Consider the following 24767-nt stretch of genomic DNA (forward strand, 5'->3'; position numbering starts at 1 on the left):
TTTCTCCCCAACTTACAAGGCGCTCTTTGTTGCTTCTTTCCAGACCATCTGTATGCCAAAACGGTGCCACCTGTACAAACACGATGGGCAGCTACTCCTGTATATGCGTGAACGGTTGGACGGGGCCTGATTGCAGTGTCAACATCGATGACTGCGCGGACGCGGCATGTTTCAATGGGGCCACGTGTATAGACGGCGTGGGGAGCTTCTATTGTCGCTGCACACCCGGAAAGACGGGCCTGCTGTGCCACCTGGATGACGCTTGCACATCAAATCCATGTCACGCCGATGCTATCTGTGACACGAGCCCTATTAATGGCTCATTCACGTGCTCCTGCGCGTCCGGATATAAAGGCGTTGATTGTTCTGAGGACATCGACGAGTGCGATCAGGGATCGCCGTGCGAACATAATGGGATCTGTGTCAACACTCCCGGATCTTTCGCCTGCAACTGCTCCCAGGGCTTCACGGGACCTCGCTGTGAGACCAACGTGAACGAGTGTGAATCCCACCCTTGTCAGAACGATGGTAGTTGTCTGGACGATCCAGGAACCTTCCGGTGCGTCTGCATGCCCGGATTCACTGGAACACAGTGTGAAATCAACATCAACGAGTGCGAAAACGATCCGTGCCTCAACGGTGGTGAATGTCGAGATCTTATTAACGGCTTTAAGTGCACCTGCGCCATTGGATTCACAGGCTCTCGATGCCAAATCAACATTGATGACTGCATGTCACAACCGTGCAGAAATGGCGGGATTTGCCATGACTCCATTGCGGGCTACACATGTGAATGTCCTCCAGGATACACTGGATTGTCCTGCGAGACGAACATCAACGATTGTCAATCCTCGCCGTGTCACCGCGGAATATGTATCGATGGGGATAATTCCTTCACGTGCCAGTGCCATGCCGGGTACACAGGATACTTGTGCCAAACGCAGATCAACGAGTGCGAGTCCAATCCTTGCCAGTACGGCGGACACTGCGAAGACCTGGTAGATGGGTATCGCTGTCGGTGCTCTCCGGGAACTTCAGGAATAAATTGCGAAGTGAATGTGAATGAGTGTCACAGTAATCCCTGTCGCAATGGAGCCACCTGCATCGATGGCATTAATCGCTACACATGCCAATGCGTCCCGGGATTCACAGGACTTTACTGTGAGACTAACATCAACGAATGCGCCTCTGAGCCTTGTGCCAATGGTGGCGTGTGCATGGATCTCGTGAATGCCTTCCGATGCGAATGCCCGCGTGGCTACTACGATGCCAGGTGTCTCAGCGATGTGGACGAGTGTGCCTCGAATCCTTGCCTGAATGGTGGTCGGTGTGAGGATGGAGTGAATCAATTCATCTGCCACTGTCCTCCAGGATATGGTGGGAAGCGGTGTGACATCAACATAGATGAATGTGGGTCAAATCCCTGCCAGCATGGCGGGATATGTCGCGATGGACTGAACTCGTATTCCTGCCAGTGCATGCCTGGATATACAGGAACCAATTGCGAAGTGAACATTGACGATTGCGTTAACAATCCTTGCCGCAATGGAGGCTCATGCATTGACATGGTGAACGGCTACAAATGTGTCTGTCGCGTGGCTTATACTGGACAAAATTGCGAGCTGAAGATGGATCCGTGCCAGCCCAATCACTGCCATAATGGCGCCAAATGCACTCCCAGTTCCAATTACCTAGACTTCTCCTGCTCCTGCACAATAGGCTACACAGGACGTCTCTGCAATGAGGACATCAACGAGTGTGCTCTGTCCTCGCCATGTCGCAACGGTGCGACGTGTCGCAATGTACCAGGTTCCTATCAATGCCTCTGCGCCAAGGGTTACGAGGGACGCGATTGTACAGTCAACACCGATGATTGTGCCTCGTTTCCCTGTCAGAACGGCGCACAGTGTTTAGACGGGATTGGGGACTACACGTGTCTGTGCCTGAATGGCTTTGAGGGAAAGCATTGCGAGGTGGACATCAACGAATGCCTGTCTGGTCCGTGTCAGAATGGCGCCACGTGCACACAGTACGTAAATTCCTACACTTGCACTTGTCCTCTGGGATTCTCAGGAATGAACTGCCAGACCAACGATGAGGACTGCACGGAGAGTTCGTGTATGAACGGTGGGACGTGCAATGATGGAATTAATACGTACACGTGTTCCTGCTTGCCTGGATTCACGGGTGCAAATTGCCAGTACAAGATTAACAAGTGTGATTCGCAGCCGTGCAAAAATGGAGCCACGTGTCATGATGATCAGGGAAATGACTACTCCTGCCACTGTTCGTATGGCTACACCAGCAAGCAATGCACGGATTACGTGGACTGGTGCTCGCAGAATCCCTGTGAGAATGACGCCAAGTGTGTTCAGCGCGAGAACGTCTTCCAATGCCTCTGTGCCACGGGATGGACGGGAAAACTGTGCGATGTGGAAATGGTGTCCTGCAGTGATGCTGCCATTAGGAAGGGCGTGAAGGCGAAGAGTCTATGCAACAATGGGACTTGTGAGGACATCGGGAATTCCCATCGTTGTCACTGCCACACTGGCTATACAGGCAGTTATTGCCAGAAGGAGATCAACGAGTGCGAATCTGCCCCATGTCAGAATGGAGGAATTTGCAAGGATCTTGTGGGAGCGTATCAGTGCATCTGCCCGAAAGGCTTCCAAGGACAGAACTGTGAACTCAACATCGACGACTGCAAGCCGAATCCGTGCCAGAATGGTGGCACTTGCCATGATCTCGTGAACAATTTCAGCTGCTCTTGTCCACCGGGAACTCTAGGCATCATCTGTGAGATCAACCATGATGATTGTGAACCCGGAGCATGCCACAACAATGGCACGTGCGTTGACAAAGTGGGAGGATTTGAGTGTCGTTGTCCTCCTGGATTTGTGGGCACGCGATGCGAAGGGGACATTAATGAGTGCCTATCGAATCCATGCTCCAATCCTGGTACTTTGGACTGTGTTCAGCTCATCAATAACTACCACTGTAACTGCAAACCGGGTCACATGGGACGCCACTGTGAGATCAAGGTGGATTTCTGTGCACAATCGCCTTGCCAGAACGGAGGAGTTTGCTCAACTCGCCAGAATGGACATCACTGTGTCTGCTTGGATGGCTTCTATGGGAAGAACTGCGAATTCTCCGGTCATGACTGTGACTCTAATCCCTGCCTCAATGGCATTTGCGTGATTGCCGACAGCGGTGGTTATCGGTGCGAGTGTCCTCTGGGCACGGCTGGTGTGAATTGTGAGATTGATACTCTAGATGAGTGTCAGTCCAGTCCATGCAAGAATGGAGCGAGATGTGAGAACAAATTGGGAGACTTCGAGTGCCTCTGCCCACCAAAGTATCCTGGGAAGATGTGTGAAATGTACGATCCCACTTACCGTGGCTGGTACAATTCCAATGCCATTGGATCATTCGCCACGGACCTGAAATACCAGCAAGAGCAGTGCATCAAGCGCGGATGTCGTGAGAAGAAGGGAAACTTCATCTGTGATGAAGAGTGCAACACTTACGCCTGCAACTTCGACGGCAATGACTGCTCTCTGGGCATCAATCCCTGGCGAAACTGTACAGCGAAGATCAGCTGTTGGCAGGTGTTTATGGATGGGAAGTGCGATGAGGAGTGCAACAATCCTCAATGTCTCTTCGATGGTCACGACTGTGAGAAGAAACTGTCTCAGTGCAATCCCATTTACGATGGCTACTGCAGCAAACACTACGCCGATGGATACTGTGACTACGGATGCAACAATCCGGAATGCAACTGGGATGGACTGGATTGTATCAATGGGCCGCCGGATTTGGCGCAAGGAGTAATCTCAGTGATACTGCTGATGGACATGGACACGTTCCAGGAGAAGAAGGTGGCCTTCCTGCGAGACATGGGCCATCAGTTGAGGACAACAGTGCGGATTCGCAAGGACAAGAGTGGGAATGAGCAGGTGTACCGCTGGATTGGCATGTCACCAAATGGAATGCTGCAGAACACACCCGTAGGCCGAGTACACAACGTTGTATATTCCGAAGGCATTGGCGATTCAGGAGTGCAAGTGTTTCTCGAGATAGACAACAGGAAATGCGTGAAGACAGACGACGGGGAGTGCTTTACAACCGCAAATGAAGCAGCAGAGTTCCTCGCTGCCACTGCATCAAAGAGAATTGTTCCGCAAAATTTCCCAATTTACCAAGTGCGAGGCATCATTGAACCAGATGGTCCCTTCAGTCCCACCAATTCCGAGAGCAACAAGTATGTGATCCTAGGTGCAATCGCTGTGATTGTTGTGGGATGCTTGTTTGGAGTGTTGATCACGACCAAGAGGAAGCGCGCCAATGGAATAACGTGGTTCCCTGAAGGATTCTTCAGTGCCAGCACTGGGCCGAGGAGGCAGTCGCGAAGACGCGGTCCAGATGGCCAGGAGATGCGCAATCTGAACAAGAACAGCTCCATTCCGTGCATTGACATGGACATGAATAGTGCCCACATGGGACATTCGCAGCAGTGGTCAGACGATGAGTCAGATATGCCCCAACCGAAGAGGTTGCGGCCCTGCGAACAGGGCTATTCGTCTGATCACACAGTTGTAACTGACTACGAGGAGACAGAGCCGCGAGTGTGGTCTCAGCAGCATCTGGAGGCAGCTGACATCCGCATCCCACCGTCGATGATGACTCCGCCGGCTCACCACGACGGGAAGAACGATGTGGATGTGAGGGGCCCGTGTGGAATGACACCGCTCATGGTGGCCGCCATTCGTGGAGGTGGAGTGGATACAGGAGAGGATGCCGATAGCTATGATGACTCGACGGCACAGATGATCTCGGACTTGTTGGCGCAAGGGGCGGAGATTAATGCGACAATGGAGAAGACCGGAGAAACGGCTCTTCATCTGGCAGCACGCTACGCTCGAGCGGATGCTGCCAAGAGACTCCTGGATGCCGCATCAGCGGATGCCAATTGTCAGGACAACACCGGCAGGACGCCGCTGCACGCTGCAGTTGCTGCTGATGCGAGAGGTGTGTTCCAGATTCTGCTCCGCAATCGGGTGACGAATCTCAATGCCAGGATGCACGACGGCACAACTCCGCTGATCCTGGCGGCCAGATTGGCCATTGAGGGTATGGTGGATGATTTGATAAATGCCGACGCAGACATCAATGCGGCGGACAATTCGGGCAAGACGGCTCTTCATTGGGCAGCCGCCGTGAACAACGTAGAAGCGGTGTATGTCCTGTTGCAGGCAAATGCCAACAGGGACGCTCAGGATGACAAGGAGGAGACGCCGCTGTTCCTGGCGGCTCGGGAGGGCTCCTTTGAGGCGGCCAAGGCACTGCTGGACCACATTGCCAGCAAGGAGATCCCAGATCACATGGAGCGCCTGCCGCGAGATGTGGCCAACGAGCGCAAGCACAAGGACATTGTGCGCCTCCTGGACGAGTATGTGCCGAGGAGTCCACAGCATCAGATGGTGACGGTGGTCAACAATGTGATGATCGGATCACCGAATCACACGCAATTGATCTCGCATCCAACGATCATCACCACAGGGAGGCCGGGCAAAGCGAAGAAGCGCCAGAAGCCGCTCGCCAATCCGGCCAGTCCGGATGTGGTGGAGAGCAACGGCGGAGCGTCGGTGCGCCGGAAGAACAGCGTGAAGAAGGGTGCGTCCGCTAAGAAGGGGCAGGCCATCAATGACATCCAGCTGTCGGACGGAGGACTGAGCTCGGTTGAGTCACCGCTCACCAACATTCCCAGTCCCTACGACACGGCCAGCCTCTACTCCAACACACTCACGGTGCCGCAATCCAAGGAGATTCTGGGAACGACAAAGCAGCCGCCCAGCTATGAGGATTGCATAAAGGTGAGATCTTCGGGATTGTGTGTCTTGAGGATTGGATAACAAATGTATTGTTTTTGCTTTCAGAGTGCAAGATCGATGCAGTCGCTGCCGAACATCAATTTCGAGAACTACGGATACTCTCTGGGATCTCCCTTCCCCGAGATGATTACGTCCCAGAGAGGTGGTATCCAGATTGGAGATCAGGGACTCAGTCCGCCGTACTCCAATCACTCTCCACCGCATTCTGTACAAAGTAACTTAGCGCTCTCCCCGCAAGGCTACGTGGGTGAGTATCTGGGATGAGTTTCTGGAGAAGTAGCCTGCATATTCTGACCCTGACGTGTTTCCTTTAGGTTCTCCGTCTCCTGCTAAGTCTCGACCGAGTCTGCCGACGTCACCCACACACATTGCGGCGATGCGACACGCCACCCATCAAAAGCACGGAAGTAATCAGCCAGGAGGCAGTGGAATGGTGGCCAACGGGCAGATTCTCAGTGCGTCACTGTCCCAGAGTCTAGCCAATCCCATAATGCCCATTCAGCTGGGCAATTTCGAGTTCAATGCGACAGGATTGGAGATGGCGGGATTCTGCAGTCCTCCAGGTGAGTTCAACACTCTTGGCATAATCTCTTCATTTGCTCATCATGCTGTTTTATTTTCAATGTCTGAGCAGCACAAGGAACATCGGCGTCGTCCCAGGGATCGTCCCCGATGAGCAATAGTCAGTCCGTTCAGTCGCCAGGCACGTCCTCGAGCGTCAATATGGGCAGTCTGGCGGGCAGTGTGGGCTCCAGCAGTGGACAGCCGCAGCCTCCGCCCCAGCCACAGCCCCACCAGGCGCCGCAGCAATCGTGCTCGTCCTTCCATCAGTACTTCACGCCGCCCAGTCAGCACTCCGGAGGCGGGACGCCGCAGCATCTCGTGCACACGCTCGACAGCTACCCGACACCGTCGCCCGAGTCGCCGGGAGACTGGTCCAGCTCCTCGCCACACTCCAACTCAGACTGGTCGGAGGGCGTCCAGTCGCCGGCCAACAACGTGTACGTGACGGGCGGCCATCAGGCCAACAAGGGCTCCGAGGCGATCTACATCTGAACGCCGGGCCGCTTAAAGACAAGATAATCTCTATTTTAGTTTTCGCGCAACGTGTAAGTTGTTTATCTAATTATTATAAATATTAGCATTTGATATGATAGTTTGTCGACTATTTCTAAAGCATAAGAACTGAGCATTTGCAACAAATCGCTATTGAGAATCGTTGTAATTTCATCAATTTTATCAGTAGAGTTTTAAACATTTAAGATTTTACACACAAAATCGCCAATTGTGAAACGAATTTGGCTCTTGTGATTTTTTCAAGGGCTCTCACAAGACAATACAAATAAAAGGTAATTCTTCCGGGTGACAATCAATTTTGTGGACAGAGTTGAAAGAGAGGAAAAATGCATTTACTTATTCAAAAGAAAAACATACAGGATCACATCGAGAAAGCCTCTAAGGAAAGGTAATTTTATAGTAATAACTAGACTGATTAAAAAATTATAATATAAACTTTTTATAAAGACAAGACATTCAAGACAATTTTTATTACATTTATGTACATATTTAAAAATTTGTTAGGAGACAGATTTGTTGTAAACACAAAAGCCTAGTGAGTAAGAAAACAAGTGAGAAGAATGAGAATCATAAAATATTCGTATATTTTTTTTATAAGAAATTTTATACTGTAGATGTGAGAGACTAGAGTAATTTTATTCATGTTTCCGATTATAATATCGACATAAAAGACATAATTTAAAGTAATTTAATAATTATATAGCATATTTTGAGTAACGTGCGTCAATAATTTTATTTAATTAATTTTGATAAATGAAAGAAAAATTCTCTAATTAACTATCAGTGTAATTGTGTGCAATTATTCTACCTATTTTCATTCTTATTTTTTTCGCCCCTTCAAAACAAAATATTCTGGCCAACGAACAATAGAACAATAGAATTTCATCGGCTCTCTTCATTCTATGAGACCGGTAAAAGAAGACATGGAAGAAGCAAGTAAACAACACCGAAATTCTCCATATATAGTAGATAAGCGAGGGTTTCATTCTCATTTTTTATTTGGTTAAAATAAAACGTAAAATTTTACGTAGATGCTGATAATTATTGTACAATACAATTTAGATATTGTAATAAAAATATTTTTATTGAGTAATAATTAAAATATGTCTTTCACTATACACGCACGCTTGAATGTACCAAAACTTAATCCGTGAACTGTGGTTTTCTTCGGGTTTGAGTCTGCGCTGACAGCAAAAGTGAATTTGGAGGGAAATACATATATTTTAATAATATTGTTATCTGTGTATTCTTTTATGTACTATTTACAACTCATATATGTTTCAATTTACTCATATTTTAATATTTTCCGTCACTTCTCATCCCTTGTTTCAAAGAAAATTGCATTGCAAAATATTTCATCAACACCTCCGCCCATCAATAAATGGTGTAATTGAGGGAAAACGACATTTTTCCCACATCTATTAAAAGTTTGGGAAAACTTTCTGACGTTTGACACAAAGTTTCAATTAGTTTTATAATCACAAATCGTTCCCTTCCCAACTGCAAGTTCAAAAGTTAATGCACGTGTCGAGTTGAACATTGAAGAAGAGCTCTAATTGAGGGTTCTTTTCCTCCCCACGCAATAGTTCAAGCAATAGTTACAGTACTCCACAATGCATAACTTCCGCTCCGATTTAAATGCGGTTTCCTGCCACACTCGTGTGAAAATTCATGCTCGTTGGTGGTCGAAGATGATGACGCGCGGGAAAATGAGCATCGTGTGGAGTAGAAAGACCGTGATAATGACTTTTCCAGTGCTGAGAAGGGAGAAACAGAGCAAATCGGCACATTGGCAATAAAATGGGTAAGTGTAGTGGAATTTTTACTGCTTCCTGAAGAATTTTCTACCGCGCTCGTTCATCCATGCTAGAACTCTCATTTTCCTGGGATTCGAGTTGAGCGGAGAGGATTTGTAGATGTCGAAAACACTAATTTATGTTGATTCTCAGTCACTATTTTTCGCTTCCTTTGAGTATCTTATTCTTTTGAGCAGAATTTAGAAGGCAATTAGATTCAGTTGCATATTTTTAAAAGCTTTGTACTTTGAATTGTATGTTTTCAATCCTAATCTAGGACTATTTCAGTCGCAGCCCTGCTCCTCTCTCAGCTGGGGATTCATCCCTAACGGGTGGCTTCGGGCGGCCACGAGGGGAACCGACGAAGCCCCACAACTGAGTAGAGGGAGTAGGTTTCTATGGAAGCGCAGCATCCCATCGTCACCACCCCAGGCTTTGCCACCCGTGATCGAGGGTAGACAACAAAAGCCACTTCAGTCTCGCAGCATCCGAAGCTCCGAGGAGACGCTTTGCGCTTTCGCTCGCGTGCCCAGCAAGCGTGAAGTCTCCTGTGAAGTGCTTGAGAGCCACTCAGACGCCAAATCCTGGATTACGGGTTCAGAGTGGAAAGTTTTTGGTGATAAGGGCGTTCCACCAGGACGCACAAAACAATTGGAATTTACCACCGTTCTGTGACACTCCTTCCAGTCACATACCATCGAGAGTGGAGGAATCTCATAAGCTTGTCGAGGCCACGAAATCTCCCCAGACAGAGGACATTCCTCTGGGAATTTTTTTGCTAAGCAAGTATGTTAAAACACGCACTCATCCTCTTTATCGCGCCTATTATTTGGGCTATGATGGATAATAGCCCGTCACAAATTGTATTTATCAACTTTTCCAAAAAGATGCTAGAAAGGCAAAATGGGTAAAATACGTAGGAAAATCATCAATTTCTCCCCATCGCCTTTTTTCTACCCACCACAATACACTTCACGTCGACAAATGCTATATACCTAACCATCTATATATAGCACACAATCTGAGTCGCAAAATATTTATCAAGCCAGAGGAAAATCGGCAGCAGGAGCGGAGCTCAATTGTTTGTGAGAAATTTCCTCGAGCCTTGATTATAAGTGTGTAGAAGCTGAACAAGTTCTTTGGGCACAATTAAATATTCATAAATAAGTTTTTATGAAAACTTTCCTTACACTAAATATGTGAGTAGTTTTCATAAAACGCAAGTTCCAGAATTGCATGAATAACCATGAAAGCCATAAAAATGATATTTTCATTATGGTCTTGTGATTCTCCAGAAATTATATGGCTGAAATGGGAAATATTTCTCATCTAGGAAAATTATAAATTCAGCCAACGTTTCCACACAAATTCCCATTATTGCCATTTCCCATGAATTGAACCTATGATTAAACAATTTTGCCTGAATATTCAAGTACATATTAAAATTTCAAATACTTATCAATACAGTGCAATATCTGTCTCAATTCTGCTTTCTATGCTGTGGATAAAGCGGATAAAGTCAAACAGGAGGAGAAAAGCAAAAGCAATTATCTCCACTATAAGCATATTACTCTATGAAATATAGTGCCAATTCTCTGTGCTCTCATCGAAGACTTTTGAAAGTTGTTCACTCGGAAGTTCAGACGAGCGTTTGCATCGAAATTACCCCCGGGAAAATGTGCATAAACGAGTGGATTGGGTATATCGCTGAGGAAAGTCATTTGCCTGTCAAGGAGGGAAGATTGAGTATTCGATGCTACACCCATAAAATGCCTCACTGACCAAATAATGCGGTCCAGAATAAACTCCAGGTGTTCTCAATTTGAGAGATTATTGTTAAATCTAACCTGGGATTCCAATTCATGGCATGCATCATAATTATGTCATGGTTTACCTTCGACCACACCTGGGATTAATATCCGATGCTGTTTTCAGCAGATTTACGATCATTTAATAGAGGAATCATAATTTTACGACCCACTCATTAGCTTTCGCAGAATTGGGAAGTGCGCTCACTGAGGGGACTTTCAGGATATATTACCTTGGTGACTTTGTGGAGAGAAAACCCCTGAGGCAAGCAAAAAAGGGGGGATGGGAAGAGGAATTTAATTATCCCCGAAGTAGGGTTTGTATGTTGAGCCACATGCGAAAATGCAGATGAGACAACTGAGAATATAAAGTGGCCACGCTAGGTTAATCATGTACACTTTTCACTTATTCATGCTCTAATTTAAGGGCATCTTAAAGTCTCTTGCAACCTCCACACCACCCAGAGCGACAATCACCACACCCTTGGTTACATTCATATTTCACCACGACTAAATGGAAATTTGGATTAAAGCTACTCATACCGTTTTGCATATTTACGTACATATGCATATTTAAAGTTAAGAATCATACTTTGAAAATCACAACAATCGGAAATTCAACGTGAAATTTATGCATCAGGGAGAGAATTGCAAACATTTTGGCAGTGCAATCTTAACCAAAATAACTCCTCATGCTACACATTGCAAACACTATAAATATATTTTCCATGAATTTTGAATTCTAATTAGCACTGAGCTTCAGTGGAAAACACAATTAATCCAAGAAACAAAGCCCGAGGGTTGTTTTCTTGATTTATGACTGTTTTTCTCGTCAACACAAAAAAATAATGACACAATTAATGTCAAGCCTCTACAGAACATAATATCACTGTAGATACTTCTGCCGAGAGTTTGGTAATCCACAAATATGTATGTATGTGAAAAGCATAAAAAATTATGAGGGATTTTTTACAGACAATTTCGTTGACCTGAACGGAAAAAAGACGAAGTGAAATTGAATCCCCCGCCGAGCTTTCGGAAGCTCAATCCCAAGGGATGCGTCAACGCCCACGCTGAGGTGTTTTATCCTCTTCGTCCCAAGCAATTTGTTATCAAAAAGTCGTTTAAGATGTCACAGTGAAAACTTTCAGAAAAATTGCAAAAGTGATATTTTATAAGAATTTTTTGAATTTTTATGTGGACTTTAATCCTGTATTTCCAGAACTTTCAGTAAAGAAAACACGACCAAAAAGCAATAATATGAAAAAATGAATGTGAAGCGATACTGATATGGCAAAGTGACTTTGGAAATTCTCTTTCCGAGGAGTTAAAAGAAAAATAAATTCCTTTTGTCAATTTGGGATTTCAGCACGACAAGTATGTTGTCCGTGTAGGGAGAAAGTTCCACGAAAATTGGAAAGAATGCTTAGAAATATCATTTTTTTTCTCCGACTGTGTGTCAGTTGAGAAGATGAAAAGAGACCAATAAAAATGTAATTCAATGAAAGTGTGTCACAAAGCTACACTTCGAGGCTTTTATATTACGTAAATTATCAAATTTTTCATCGCACTCTTCTCCATTCTTCGTTTCTTTTTTCTCTCCCTATTGTAAGAATATTGTCATAACCTTTGACCTTTTGTTTTGCCTTGTGTTTTGCACATAAAATATTTTATGTTGTGTTATTCATCAAATTATTCGAACGAATTGGCTGATGAAACTATAAAAGTAATCCATAAAAGGAGATCAAAGGTGCCCTGAAGGAGGCTTTCCTCTCTTTTGTGCCATCGCGAAATAACAGACTCTGACAAAAGCTAGAGATGGAGATCAGAAATCGTGATTGTAGAGTGCCACTTGATTTCCTCCAGTTTTCTCTTTGTTCGCCAAATCGGCGAAATAGGTTTAGAGAAAAATACCCTTACGGCGATATCCGGCATGATTTCCTCTGCGTTTTGGGGAGAGGAAGCTGAAATTTGTGGTATTATTTCCTCCATGGATAAATAACACCCCAAGAACGCCCATAAGTTTATGCTGCAAAGCATAATCCTCATCCCGACGGGTTCGGCTGACCGAAGAAAGCATACGCATAGAGAGATCGCGAGTCCGAGAGTCAGTCGTGACGTGATAGAGGAAGCTGAAGCAAGCATTTGTGGCTCTAGGTAGGATTAGGCGATGCTTGTCTTCGGCAGTCTCTAAACGCAAAGGCGTCGGTCTCAGTGTAACGTGAAATGAATGTGGATCATTTCGTAGTGATTCCACATTTATATCAGAAGTGGGATAGAATAGAATAGAAGTCCAAGCCGCCCATCTTGGCAGTGAAAAAGTGATGCAATATGTCGCCAGTGAGGCGAAAGTGTTGGTGGAGTGTGTTGTGAAGTGTTGCCGCGGAAGTGAAGTGCCGTGAAGCTGAAGGAGCAGAAAGTGAGGAGCAGTTTCGAGGTTCCGGTGCAGCCAGGAGCATGAGGGAGCAGAGCTGGAGGATCGCCGGGGATTCCCCGAGAATTTGCGCAGCAGCGAGAGAAAAATGGAGAGAAATCCTTATGCTGCACGAGTCGTGAGAGCGAGTGAGAGTGAGAGAGGGCGATGAAATTGTAGATATTCATTTGTCTGTGGAGTGAGCGAGTCAACAATATGTGTTTGTGCGATCGGGTGATTGAAGGAGGCCTCCGAATGGGTGCTGTGTGTATGCGTGTGTTGCACTCCTTCTATTTCACAGCATTGCATCATTCGTCAGAGATCTTCCTAAGAGTGAGTAGAAATTGAATTGCGCATTGAAGAAGTGAATTACGTGTTTAAATTGAACGGGATCAAATTCGAGAATAAAGCCCAGTAGTCACTTGTGTTTTTGTCACTTCAAAGTGTCATCGTTGCAGAGAAATAAGAGAGCTCAGTGAGATTCTGTGACAAGATAAGAAAGAGATTGAATTGTCCTAGAATCTGACAGTGTTGAGGCGAAGTTGGCGAGCTTGTGTGTGGAGCAGAGTCAGCAGGATGAGGCATGAGCAGGATGAGGACAGGATGAGGCAGTGAAGTGTTAGTGTAGCTAGTGAACAGGCGGTTATTCTCCTTCATTCACGGCTCTCCATCGAGATCGAGGCAGGAAGGGCCGAATGTGGTATTATTTCCTCCACGGATAAATAACACCTCAAGAACTCCCATAAGTTTATGCTGCAAAGCATAATCCTCATCCCGACGGGTTCGGCTGACCGAAGAAAGCATACGCATAGAGAGATCGCGAGTCCGAGAGTCAGTCGTGACGTGATAGAGGAAGCTGAAGCAAGCATTTGTGGCTCTAGGTAGGATTAGGCGATGCTTGTCTTCGGCAGTCTTTGAACGCAAAGGCGTCGGTCTCAGTGTAACGTGAAATGAATGTGGATCATTTCGTAGTGATTCCACAAATTGTAAGAAAAAAAACTTTAGGAGAATTCCATCCCAACACTTATGAGAAGCTTTTCTGTAAAATATATATTTTCTCAGCAGGAAATTGGGAAACAAATTTAAAGAGGGTGTGATAGAAGTTGTTCTAAACATAAAACAGAGACAGTGATTAATAGACAGTGAAATGTTCCTCAATTGCCCAACTTAAATGTGGAATGTTTGCTGTAATGAATCTCTCTCAAAGTTATGCTGAGAATGCAGAAAATGGTCCGAAGCGGTCAAAGAAACTTGTTAAGGCTTGACAACTTTCTCAACCCTCAGCAAGTGTGCATAAAGCTGCCAATAATAGTAAGCAGACGAGAAATGCCGCCATAAAGAGTGAATCAAAGTGTTATTGGCTGTTATTATATAGATTAGGAGGAGATTAAATTCACTCAATACTCAGTGTGGGCGTATTTCAGTCACACGCGACAAGTAAGGGGTGGAAAAGGTTTAATTCTACTCCCTTGTACGACATTTCATAGCTCAGAAGACTCTGAACAGTGATGAAGAAGATGCTGTACGATGTCCCTAATCCTTTCTCCCATCCCCTCACACATCTCAAACACGCCGTCTACTGAAAACACTTTAATAATCATGCCTTCTCAAGAGAACTTTCTACTTAGCAAAAAAACTCTGCCTTTCATGAGGATTTTTAACTAGCTATCGCATACTTATTACATGAAAAATCTAGTGATTCTCATCGCTGTTCATTAGTGAACTGGATGAGATATTTTCTCATTATTGCCATGGGCAAAATACGATGCCAAGAAAAACGACCATTGAGGCGCAGAACAGTAGTTAAAGGACCTTCTCTGCGGAATGGAAAGATAAGATGAAAATATGAGAGTGATGTAAAACGATGCTCAAAAGGATTCTATATATCCTTTCTATATAACACTCGGCACAGACTATTTTTAGACGGTGTGAAGTAAAGGGCCAAAAACTTCCACCCTTGTCAAGTTGAGTGCTGGTGAACCTCGGCAAAAATGTCACGCAAATCGAACGCTACAACACTCTGTATAGTACATGTTTCTCCATCATCCAACTGACGGCAAGTAAATCTGTGGAAATTTTACGGTTCTTCGAATGGTGAGAAGCTTTTACAGCATTTAGATTTGCCACGAAAACCATTGTGGAACTTTCATTGTCGTGTGGGACAATGCATTCCGATAAATTTAATTCTATCTTTTCGGTTCACGGTGATTAAATTAGCTCTGCTCCGGAGCATTGTCAAAAGCTTTCCAACTTACTCTATACGTGTTTTTAGTGTACATGCCAATGGATTTGAATAAGCTTCGGGTATTGTTTGCATGTGTGCTAAATGGTCGCTTTTCGACAAGCTATTTTGCTAGAAGAAGCAAAGGGTAGAGATAGATTGAGACATTGAAAGTTCTGAATACTGAAGACAGAATGTACATCCATTTTACGAAGGTATTGCATATACTATTATTTGTGACAACAATATATTCCGTGAATTTACCTTTCTCCCATTTCACACACAAACTTGTCACACACAATCATTCTCACAAGAAATATAAACACGCTGGGACAAGAGGAATACCACGTCATTTTAGTGCCATCACTATTCCATACCGGCGCCATCAACTGCTTCATGATATTTTCACCATTTTCACAATCTGCTTTATCTGATGCTGTATAAATCTTTACAATGCTCTACTTTTCGTAAGACCGGATTTCTTGGAGAGAAATAAAACAGTGACGTATGTATGCGTAAAATATTTTCGGTCATATCAAGGGTGAAAATCAAGAAAAAATACGTGAAAGGGCGAAAAGGCGGAGCTTTAATAGAAACCCTAGAAAATTTTGATTGGACATGTGAAAATGCTTAAACATAATCTGGCTCCACAAAGATAATTTGAAACAGAATAACGATAAGCACCCACCCAGCGAGAATTGTGGTGTTATAAAAGAAACTATGAAACTCATATTGGCTATAATATATTTTCCGTTATGTGTTTTCTCTCTGAGTTAAAAGGTAATAAAAGCCCGCATCGTTTTGCTAGTTCATCTTATCCTTCAGTTGTGTTCTTAAAGTATGAGTTGTCTGTAGACTTTTCATGAATTTCATTTGAGAAGTATCAAAAGCAGAAGCACCAAAATTCATTATCCTAATTGAAAATGAACAAATACGTAAGCTCAAATCGCCGTAATGGCCTATGAAAAGCAGAATGAGTTAAGTTTTATCTTATATATCCAATAAAATGGATTGAATAATGTGCAGCATTTCCTCGCAATTTGTCTCACTTTAAATTATTTGACGCCAACAAATTCAGATATTATAATCTCATCAATTTTCATGCAACATCTTGTAGAGGTAATTTGTCACTGGTGAGGAAATTTTTGGGGTTTTGTCTCATCAAAAAAATCATACATCTTTCTTGTGACACATAGAGATGATGTGCGAGGGCATGACTGATTTGCAGGTCACGAATTTTGTGGGTGACATTTTGGGAAATATATAGTACTTATTGTCTATAGGTGTACATACAATTCGAGCAATTTGCCCACAACGAGAGCGGATTGAAAGATATGTGAACAGATATTTTTGAACGGATTCCCCGGAACGCTAAACCCAGGACGACGTGTCAATTTATCTTTCTCACCTGAGGGAGAATGGCAAATGGTACACGCGGAATTATTGATTTTCCCACATCTTTTGTTTCAACATTTTTCATGGAGCTAATATAAATGCTTGATACATTACATTCTTCACCGCTTTCCAACTCATGGAATGTAAAAGCTTTTCCCGAATCACACATGATAATTGTTATATCAAAGGGAGGAAAATTTCATTAGTCGATCCATTTGGAATTTCCTCGCACTTTCATCATTGAGCTTTATTCAATGAGAACATCAAAGAAGTTTGACTTAAGTATACAGAGTAGATGAAAAGTCTCAAATTAATTTTGTGTCGCTTCTTTCGTTGTTCGTGAATGCAATTTTAAAGAGATGTATATCATTGCCAATTTTTCAGAGAATCATACCTTCCTGCTTCGTGTGGAGCTCATGTTGAAGGTGTGAAGAATTGAGCGCGGGAACTCAAACAGCAGAATTGGTTTATATGACTCTGAGGCTGTAATACTCAACAAGATGTGGCGTTCTGCATTATTTACTGCTTGGATGCTCATCAGTGTCATCCTATGTATCCTTCTGGAGCCTGTGAGCACCAGAGTAGCTGGCAAAATTGGCTACAACAACAATTACTACAGTGGTAAGAAACTCCTGTTGAAGTTTCACTCAAATGCGCAAACGACTTCACACAAATGACTTTCTTCGATTACCCAGACGGCTTCTAGGAAACCCCAACATGTTCTAAAAATAGGGCTCCATTTGATGGAAGAACATCCTCATCAGGTTTCAATCATTCTCTCTAGTGTCTATTGATTTTTTTCAGCATGTGTGCGACTTCTATATGGTGTACATGGAGAAATGAGTCTGTTAAGGAATTTCATACATTTTATGAGGTTACACTTTAATATAAATTTTCCTCCTACGACCCTTTTTACCGACTGGTAAATTGGAAAGAAAATTATCGTGGCGAAAAATAATGATAGCCTCATATTTCACTGAAGATTGAGCAATAAAAATTTTCCCGAGTGTTGAGATCTGTCTGGCGTTTCTTCCCATTTCTCTACAAATCAATCGCAATTCAAGCTCTACCCAATTTATATTATTGGATGTAAATATCTGAGAGAGTGATATTGATTTCTCAAGAAACACTTTGAGATGATATTGGGAAAGCTCATATGAAATTCATTGGGAAAATGTTTCAACTTTGCATTCAAGATCAATATCGGGAAAATTGTATTATGTCAATTTGAGTGAAAGACAATTGGGGATGAGTTTAGTGATGTTCTCACCAACCCTCTGCTGGGAGCTATGAACGTTGTTTGCTCATTGTTGCGATGAAGATGTTCTTTTCCACAGTGAAAGCATAATTTAATTCAATATACAGTGTAAATATTGCAATGTTCAAACAAATTCCCTCGACATCCAATGCAAATATTTACACTCAGTCAAGGGATTTAAACACTATAATTTCAGATTCTATCCACACTTTCCACTGTTCACTACAAAGTTAACCGTTTTATATCTGAAGAAATTCAAATTGTGAAAATAAATTATATAATTTTATGGCAAACAAACCAACAAGCATGTATTGAAAACTTTACAGCAATTCAAAAGTTTTCGCGAGCAAATGTTATCGTTTATTGTAAATTTTCTGAAAATATTTTGAAATACAAATTCATAAATCAACTTCAAGTAATGCAAATTCAAGGAGTTTTCGTGATAAATGCAAAATATCCAAAGATATAAATGGTACTTATAGTTATGATGAGATTAATAAGTTCATTTCACGTGGTTAGATGCCAAAAATGTTGTTCTCAAAAAATCTATCTTCCTTGTGGTCATTTTTTAAGGGACTTCTTGAGTTAGTAACAAACCATAAAATCCAGAACGACACAGTTTCTCATTCTACAATTGCACATCGTATAAAACTTTGGCAATTACTTGGGCAAAATAAACTAACGATTGCGAAAATATCTTGATGTTCATGAAGTAGTATTTATGTCTCTCTTCTTTAATTCCTCTCACTCAATGACTTCATTACTCTTACAATTAAATTATACGACATGAGTGTGCACTTATTCAATAATTGCACTCTCAAGGAGCCTTCTGTACAATGCAGATTTAATTAATGATCCTGCAATATCTGTGGTGTGATTCCTCACACTCGAATCGACAAGTTCACTCAATGTACTCATTAAGCTGAGAGGAAATATTGTAGGTCACATCTGCCGCAATTACTGTCTTAATTATATGAGGAAGACTCTTTGTCTATACATTTCTTTGTCCACACGCGTCTGCAGACCCTTAATTTGACCTGGCAATCATCCCTTGGAGCTTTTCCAGTAGCAGCAAAACTACCGGAAAGATATCTTTTAGTCGGGAATTTTTCGAATTGTGCCAAGGGGGATGGCAAAAGGAGGCTTCGTCAAATAGAAGCGATGCAAAAAGGAGGTCACAGTATACATTCTCGAGTTTCGTCTTCTTATGAATGATTCCATCACGCCATCGTGGCGAACGCTGCTATCGATTGTTCCAGTGATGAAGCGTTTTCAAGCAAATGAGCAGACACATCAACAAACGACGTGTTTAGGCGTTGGGAATTGTTTCTTAATCCTACGATAATTTCCCTGTCATCGACAGGAACATTAATCAGGCTTCACTTGGATTGTTTCTGCTTTCGTCAATTGGCCACACTGACCATTTCATGAACGCGAAATTATTTATCACTTTATTGATTAAACAAACAGAAATTTCACACTTTGGCATTGTCACTATTGTACCGGTCAATGTTATTTTTTTTAAAACTTCTGTGCGAAATGTTTGTGTATATTTTGCTGAACTTTTCCACAATTTGTCCTTTCACATGAGAATATAGTGAAGCTGAAAGGTTTAACACTCGCCTACAGAACATTCTAAACTCGTAAATTCAACTTATGAGCAGACTCTTGTGCTCTCCATAACAGATTTTATCATAATCTACTATCTAATTTTTCATCATTAAAGTCACATTCAATTAAATACATTTGCAACGTGGACTGAGTATTAACAACAGGTGAATTTGAATCCTGCACTGGAAGCATTCGCTGAACTCTGCATCCGGTTCAAATTTCACATTTAGTTATATATTATCAACGTTTGTGGCTTCTCATCCAAATTCACCTGAGCAGACAAACACCACTGCTGCACTTATCTCCTCTGGTTATGGAGTTCCAACTCAGTTCTGCACCTGGCGTCCTCTTTATTGGTTCTCCACTCTTGATCCTACCATTGCACTGCTTTGCGCTATGCTTTAACATTTCAGAAGCTTGTGGAACAATATGGAAATTTCCGACGCAACACTAAGTTGGTGAGCTTTGCAAGTTGACATTATCTCGTAATATGCTTGTAAATTACAAGTATTTCAGTAAGATTTCTTCATTATATATTTATGAACTGAAAGTGCATAACTTTGTCCTTGAATTCGCCTGCCATAACGAAACAATCTCAGGGAATTCATAGAAAGTCTTCGTATAACATGAAATCAGTATCTTAGCGGAAATGTTACAAACAAGGCTTAACTCCTTCAAACTTTCTTCTTCCACATTGAATCCCAAATCCCAATGCTTATGTGGTAAGCTTAACACCTAAGTTTCGATCTATAAATACATAGAATGGAGTGAGTGGTTTCTTTTATCCTTCTTCTAACTGGGACGGATATTTACTATGCCATTGCACCAGTCACACGTTTGACTGAATGACAAAAAGGCAGCACATATGTTGAATTCCGGAACTATTCCGCTGAATGCACGATGAATACAGCGCACTCAGGAAGAACATTTCATTCACGCCGAAGAAGTCAAGTGTGAATGAAGAGTTTTTTCGCATAATATTCAAATGAGTTTTTTTTATGTATCTGCTTCCCTTTAGGGCGCTCCTACAGTGGAATCAACGAGGAGATCATTTACGTGTCCATAGGAATGGGCATCACCATTGCTATTCTTATCAGGTGCGTTTCTATCTATTGATTAGCGCCAACGTGGTTTGTTTGCTGGAAAATTATGCGCATTTCACTTTGCATGTAATAAAATCACCAATTTCGAAAGCTAATTAAAACGGGATGTGCGTGAACTCATTTCGATCAGAAAATGTGTACTTTCAGACAATATTGCATTATACTAGCGACACTTATGCAATTTATTTGATGAATTTTCCCGGAGTGACATCCACTCATGGAATAATTAATTAATTTCCTAGCATCATTACCAAACAATACAGATAGTTCCATTATTAGGGTAATTATTTATTTGCCTCGCAAATGTGTAAAATTCGCTTTCCTCTTTCTCTCTTCAGTTTAGCACTGTGCTATATAATGCGAGAGAAGTGTCAGAAGAGGCGGGAATATTACATAACAGCGTAAGTTTTAACATTGTTTAAGAACTTACATCAATCTCCCGTCGAATGTGATTTGTGAGTGGGATAAAGTGTCTCTCAACTTCATGGGAAAGCTCAACAACTACATATTGACATCACCAGCATTTCAAATGGTGAGTGAATTTATGGAATCATAATGCCACAGCAACACGGAAAAAGAGTGAAAGAGAGAGAGAAGAATTATATTTCACTAAACATTAATACGGGAAAATTAAATAAAAGACTTGGCAAGAGTGACACACAATGTCCAGCTATGGTATGAATGTACATATATGCTTTGTTACAATAGCTTGAAGCTTTTTCCCAACCCTTTGTTACCACGCAAACAATGGTTGGTATTTGCTCAACCCTTCGGTTGTTCTCTGATCTGACATTTCCTTCCGGTCAAATGTGGTTAACGTTCACACATATTAATCTATACATGCGCTTCAATGCATGCAATTCGAAATTACAAGTGATAAAACAGAGATTAACCCCAAAGGAATAATATTCATCACGGCTATGTTTACTTTAATTGCTCTTTTCACGTCAAAACATATCGAAAATATCAAATACCAGAACTAATTTTTTTTTGTATATTTATAGTTCAATTATAAGAGTCTATTCAAACACCTTAATTGGAATGCATAGTTCAAATAATTCGATTTATTGACGAATATGGCAAAATATATTTGAGTAATTTATTATGTTGGATTTACGAAGTATGAATATTGCATTAAAGTCCAATATTTATGCTCTACATGACCTATGATGTGCCCATAGTGTGATATATTAACCAACAACCAGACTCGTGTTTTCCCTAAACAATCATACAATTGAATAATTAAATGATTCCGAAAATCTGCACTATTGCATGGAACTGAAATCATTTTATTAAGGCCACTTTCAGTTTGATAGTGTAAAATAAATGCACTTTTTGCACGTGCGATCAAAGGTTTCGATAAAAATGAAGAGAACTTCATCTACTCCACTATCTTGAACACCACTTCTATGAGCTCTCTAGAGCCCAACTGCGATGCTGTGTGAATAATTTTACTGTGCAGAATTCCTGCGAAATCTGAGAGAAGTCACGTCATGTGCCATTAGATAAACTGCTCAAGGAATCAGTGCATGTGTCATGAAATGAGATATCAGGACCGTTCTAAGTAATTACGATGCTCTCACTTGTCAGCCGAGGGCATTTCACTGACACTCCAAAATATATATAAATGTAATGTACGAAATGCCCGGAAGAAGTTTGTCAACATTCCCAGTGAATGTGATATGAAATTTATCTCTGTCAAGTAGGTATAGTGTTTCTACACGCGATTATGTAGTTTATCACAATTTGTCCTGAAAATTCATTTAAAGCAAGAGCCAAATGCAATTAAAGGCAATTTCCCGTTACAGGGAAATTGATGGTATAATATCGACCATCCCACCTTTGCTATTCATCCCAAGTACAGCATTCAGTGTACGCTTAGAACCACTATACAAGTCAGATCACAAATACGACTAATTGGGTAAATAATTCTGGGTTTTCTCCAATTAAAATCCTCTGTTCCCGTTTTAGCATGTGTTTCTCCATCTCTCCATCTCTCTAAAGCCTTCCCTATGGGAAGGCCTATGGGCTTCCAGGAGCCAATTTCCATCAAATATTAATTTCATTACATTGACATTGTGTTGACAAGCGACGACAAATCAAACGAATGCTTTTGGTTGGGGTTTTCATTAGCAATTGCATATTAATTGAATGAAACGAGTGAATCGTCAATAGACAATGTATTTGGAACATTTCCAGTATTCAAGGGTTTGTTATTTTTCATTCCCAAACATCCGAGCTTTTAGAACTTTTCTGATTAATTCTTATTTTCGTACAATGTACATAATGTGGTTGTTTGCAAAAAGTTTCAACTCACTTGAATTGCTTGTAGACCCGCAAGACTGGAATGGTTTTTCAATTTGAACTTCTTGATGAAACTTCAAATATTTATATGAGTAGATTTAAACACTTATTTGAAGATGTTTCAGGCATTCAAGAGGAAAAATTCGGCTAATTTAGTCGCATCTAAAGTATTTGTCTATTTACTCATCTCGCTGTTGAAATAACTTTTAGAAACCGGATGGGAATTTGCACGAAATTGCAGGAAATATTCGAGGAATTCCGCTGAAAGCTTTGCCATTAGCATTGTAGATGAGAGAATAAGGAGCAAGTTTCGCTTGAGCTCACGAAAGTAGTTTAGCGAATTTCTAAAATGCACTTGGCAAAAGCCATTGTCATTCCGAGAGGTTGTTGTTGATACTGCTATCAACCACCCATTCCAGACAGAGTTTCACACTGACAAAACAAACTCCTAAAACCCATACGTGATCCTGTTATCGCATCGTTGCTGGCTTTTGTGAATTCCCAGCCAAATTACGAATGTGCATATTCATTCCGTTGCGAGAAATTCACATTTGCATTTGTAATTGGCATACAAATTGAAATTGAGAGCTTTTCTCTGCGGCGGCTCGTGGAGAAGACGATGAATTATTTCGCTGGTTGAGCAATACAATGCATGAAATGATACAACTTCGCTCAGCAACTTTCCAAGAACATAGTTGCTGAACTGAAAGAATCCTCATATAAATTTACACGCTGTGAAGTAACACTCTTATTACAATTCACACTTACTTGTGGGACACAAATTAGAGTAATTTAACTAACTTTTTCCAGCCAAACTTACGAACGTTTCCTTAAAATGTGTATGCTTCCAGTTAAATAAATCAGATGCAGATAACGTGAGCTTCTGGTTAAGCTTCATTGAGAGTGGAATTGAGTCTATCCTGAGATTTTTCCTGCAATTTGCACAAATATTGCGAGAACTCAATTTAATTTAACGAATTTCCTCTTCTCTTTTTCAGTGAATTCCCAGAGGGATCAAAGGAGCGAATATTGCATCGATGATTACATATAGATTTGGACCAAAATCATATAATTGACACCATTCCCGCAACTTTAAAGTCACAGTATTATTTTTGTAGTACTTAATTTACGTCATTTCGTCCTAGAAACTCTATGTATGTAATACATTTTGTTCCGTGCTCAAAGCATGATAAGACATCTCTTGAGAAGAGAACGCGTAGACTTAATTGGAAATGCTATTAATGTATAAAGTGGAATAGTTTCATAAATATTTACCCGAATAAATACAAGTAGACTTTACTATTGATTTATGTAGACGAGTTTCTCAATGTAAAAGTAAATAAATGTAAAGAAAATCTTGTTTTCAAAAGAAGATTAGGGAAAATGCATGGTGTAAAGATTTTCTTGTGCAACGGTGAAGGAGCGAAAAAGACTTCGTGAGGTTCACGATAAAGTTGTAATAATTTATTTAAAATATATATTAGATATATTGTGTTTCTCAGAACTTTTTTTTGTAGACTCTTGACTTTCATCCCATTTGAGAATTCTTCTGCAGAACTGGGAAAAAGCTCCGCAATGATTGGATCACGTCTACTAGATCCGATTATTTATTATTTTATTGGAGTCAAAGGAATCAGGCAAGAAAGCATAGCAAAGGTACGAATATTAACCGAGTTTGCTCACATAAATTCCAACTTCAATCATCCTTTGAGCTGTTTCTGAGAGAAATTTTCTAACTCCCAATATAATTCTTGATAAGTTCAGTACACACATTTTTTTTTGGCTATGCACTCTAAATTTATCACTTTCACAATTTAACTTCATAGTTCTGGCAAAATTCGTCATGACACACTTTCCAAATTGATAAAAAAAAAGTTGTTTTCACCC

At 41.8% G+C, this 24767-nt stretch overlaps 2 protein-coding genes across 4 annotated transcripts in view; both read left to right on the forward strand.

The window, feature by feature from the left end:
* LOC132259330 (neurogenic locus Notch protein) overlaps positions 1–8287 on the forward strand; it is a 31295-nt gene extending 23008 nt beyond the window's left edge. The window contains exons 6-10 of one of the 3 annotated variants that reach the window (XR_009468310.1): positions 44–5876; positions 5940–6141; positions 6209–6457; positions 6529–7003; positions 7216–8287. Coding sequence is in view for 2 of the 3 variants with exons in the window: in XM_059756906.1 (XP_059612889.1) it covers positions 44–5876; positions 5940–6141; positions 6209–6457; positions 6529–6950 (6706 nt within the window). In the remaining variant the exon portion in view is untranslated. Of the gene's footprint in view, positions 1–43; positions 5877–5939; positions 6142–6208; positions 6458–6528 lie in introns of all 3 variants that reach the window. The other 2 variants (XM_059756906.1, XM_059756907.1) reach the window with 2 other exon arrangements.
* Positions 8288–9264: 977 nt separating this feature from the next.
* LOC132259453 (uncharacterized) lies at positions 9265–24332 on the forward strand. The gene is made up of 5 exons (XM_059757092.1): positions 9265–9553; positions 16989–17225; positions 20492–20570; positions 20915–21108; positions 23879–24332. The coding sequence occupies exons 2-4, from the start codon at positions 17105–17107 to the stop codon at positions 20979–20981; spliced, it is 267 nt and encodes an 88-aa protein (XP_059613075.1). The 5' UTR covers positions 9265–9553; positions 16989–17104; the 3' UTR covers positions 20982–21108; positions 23879–24332.
* The last annotated feature ends 435 nt before the right edge of the window (positions 24333–24767 follow it).

This window comes from Phlebotomus argentipes, unplaced genomic scaffold, assembly GCF_947086385.1.
Source record: "Phlebotomus argentipes unplaced genomic scaffold, Phlebotomus argentipes genome assembly scaffold_18, whole genome shotgun sequence".
In the NCBI taxonomy this organism is placed as follows: Eukaryota; Metazoa; Arthropoda; class Insecta; order Diptera; family Psychodidae; genus Phlebotomus; species Phlebotomus argentipes.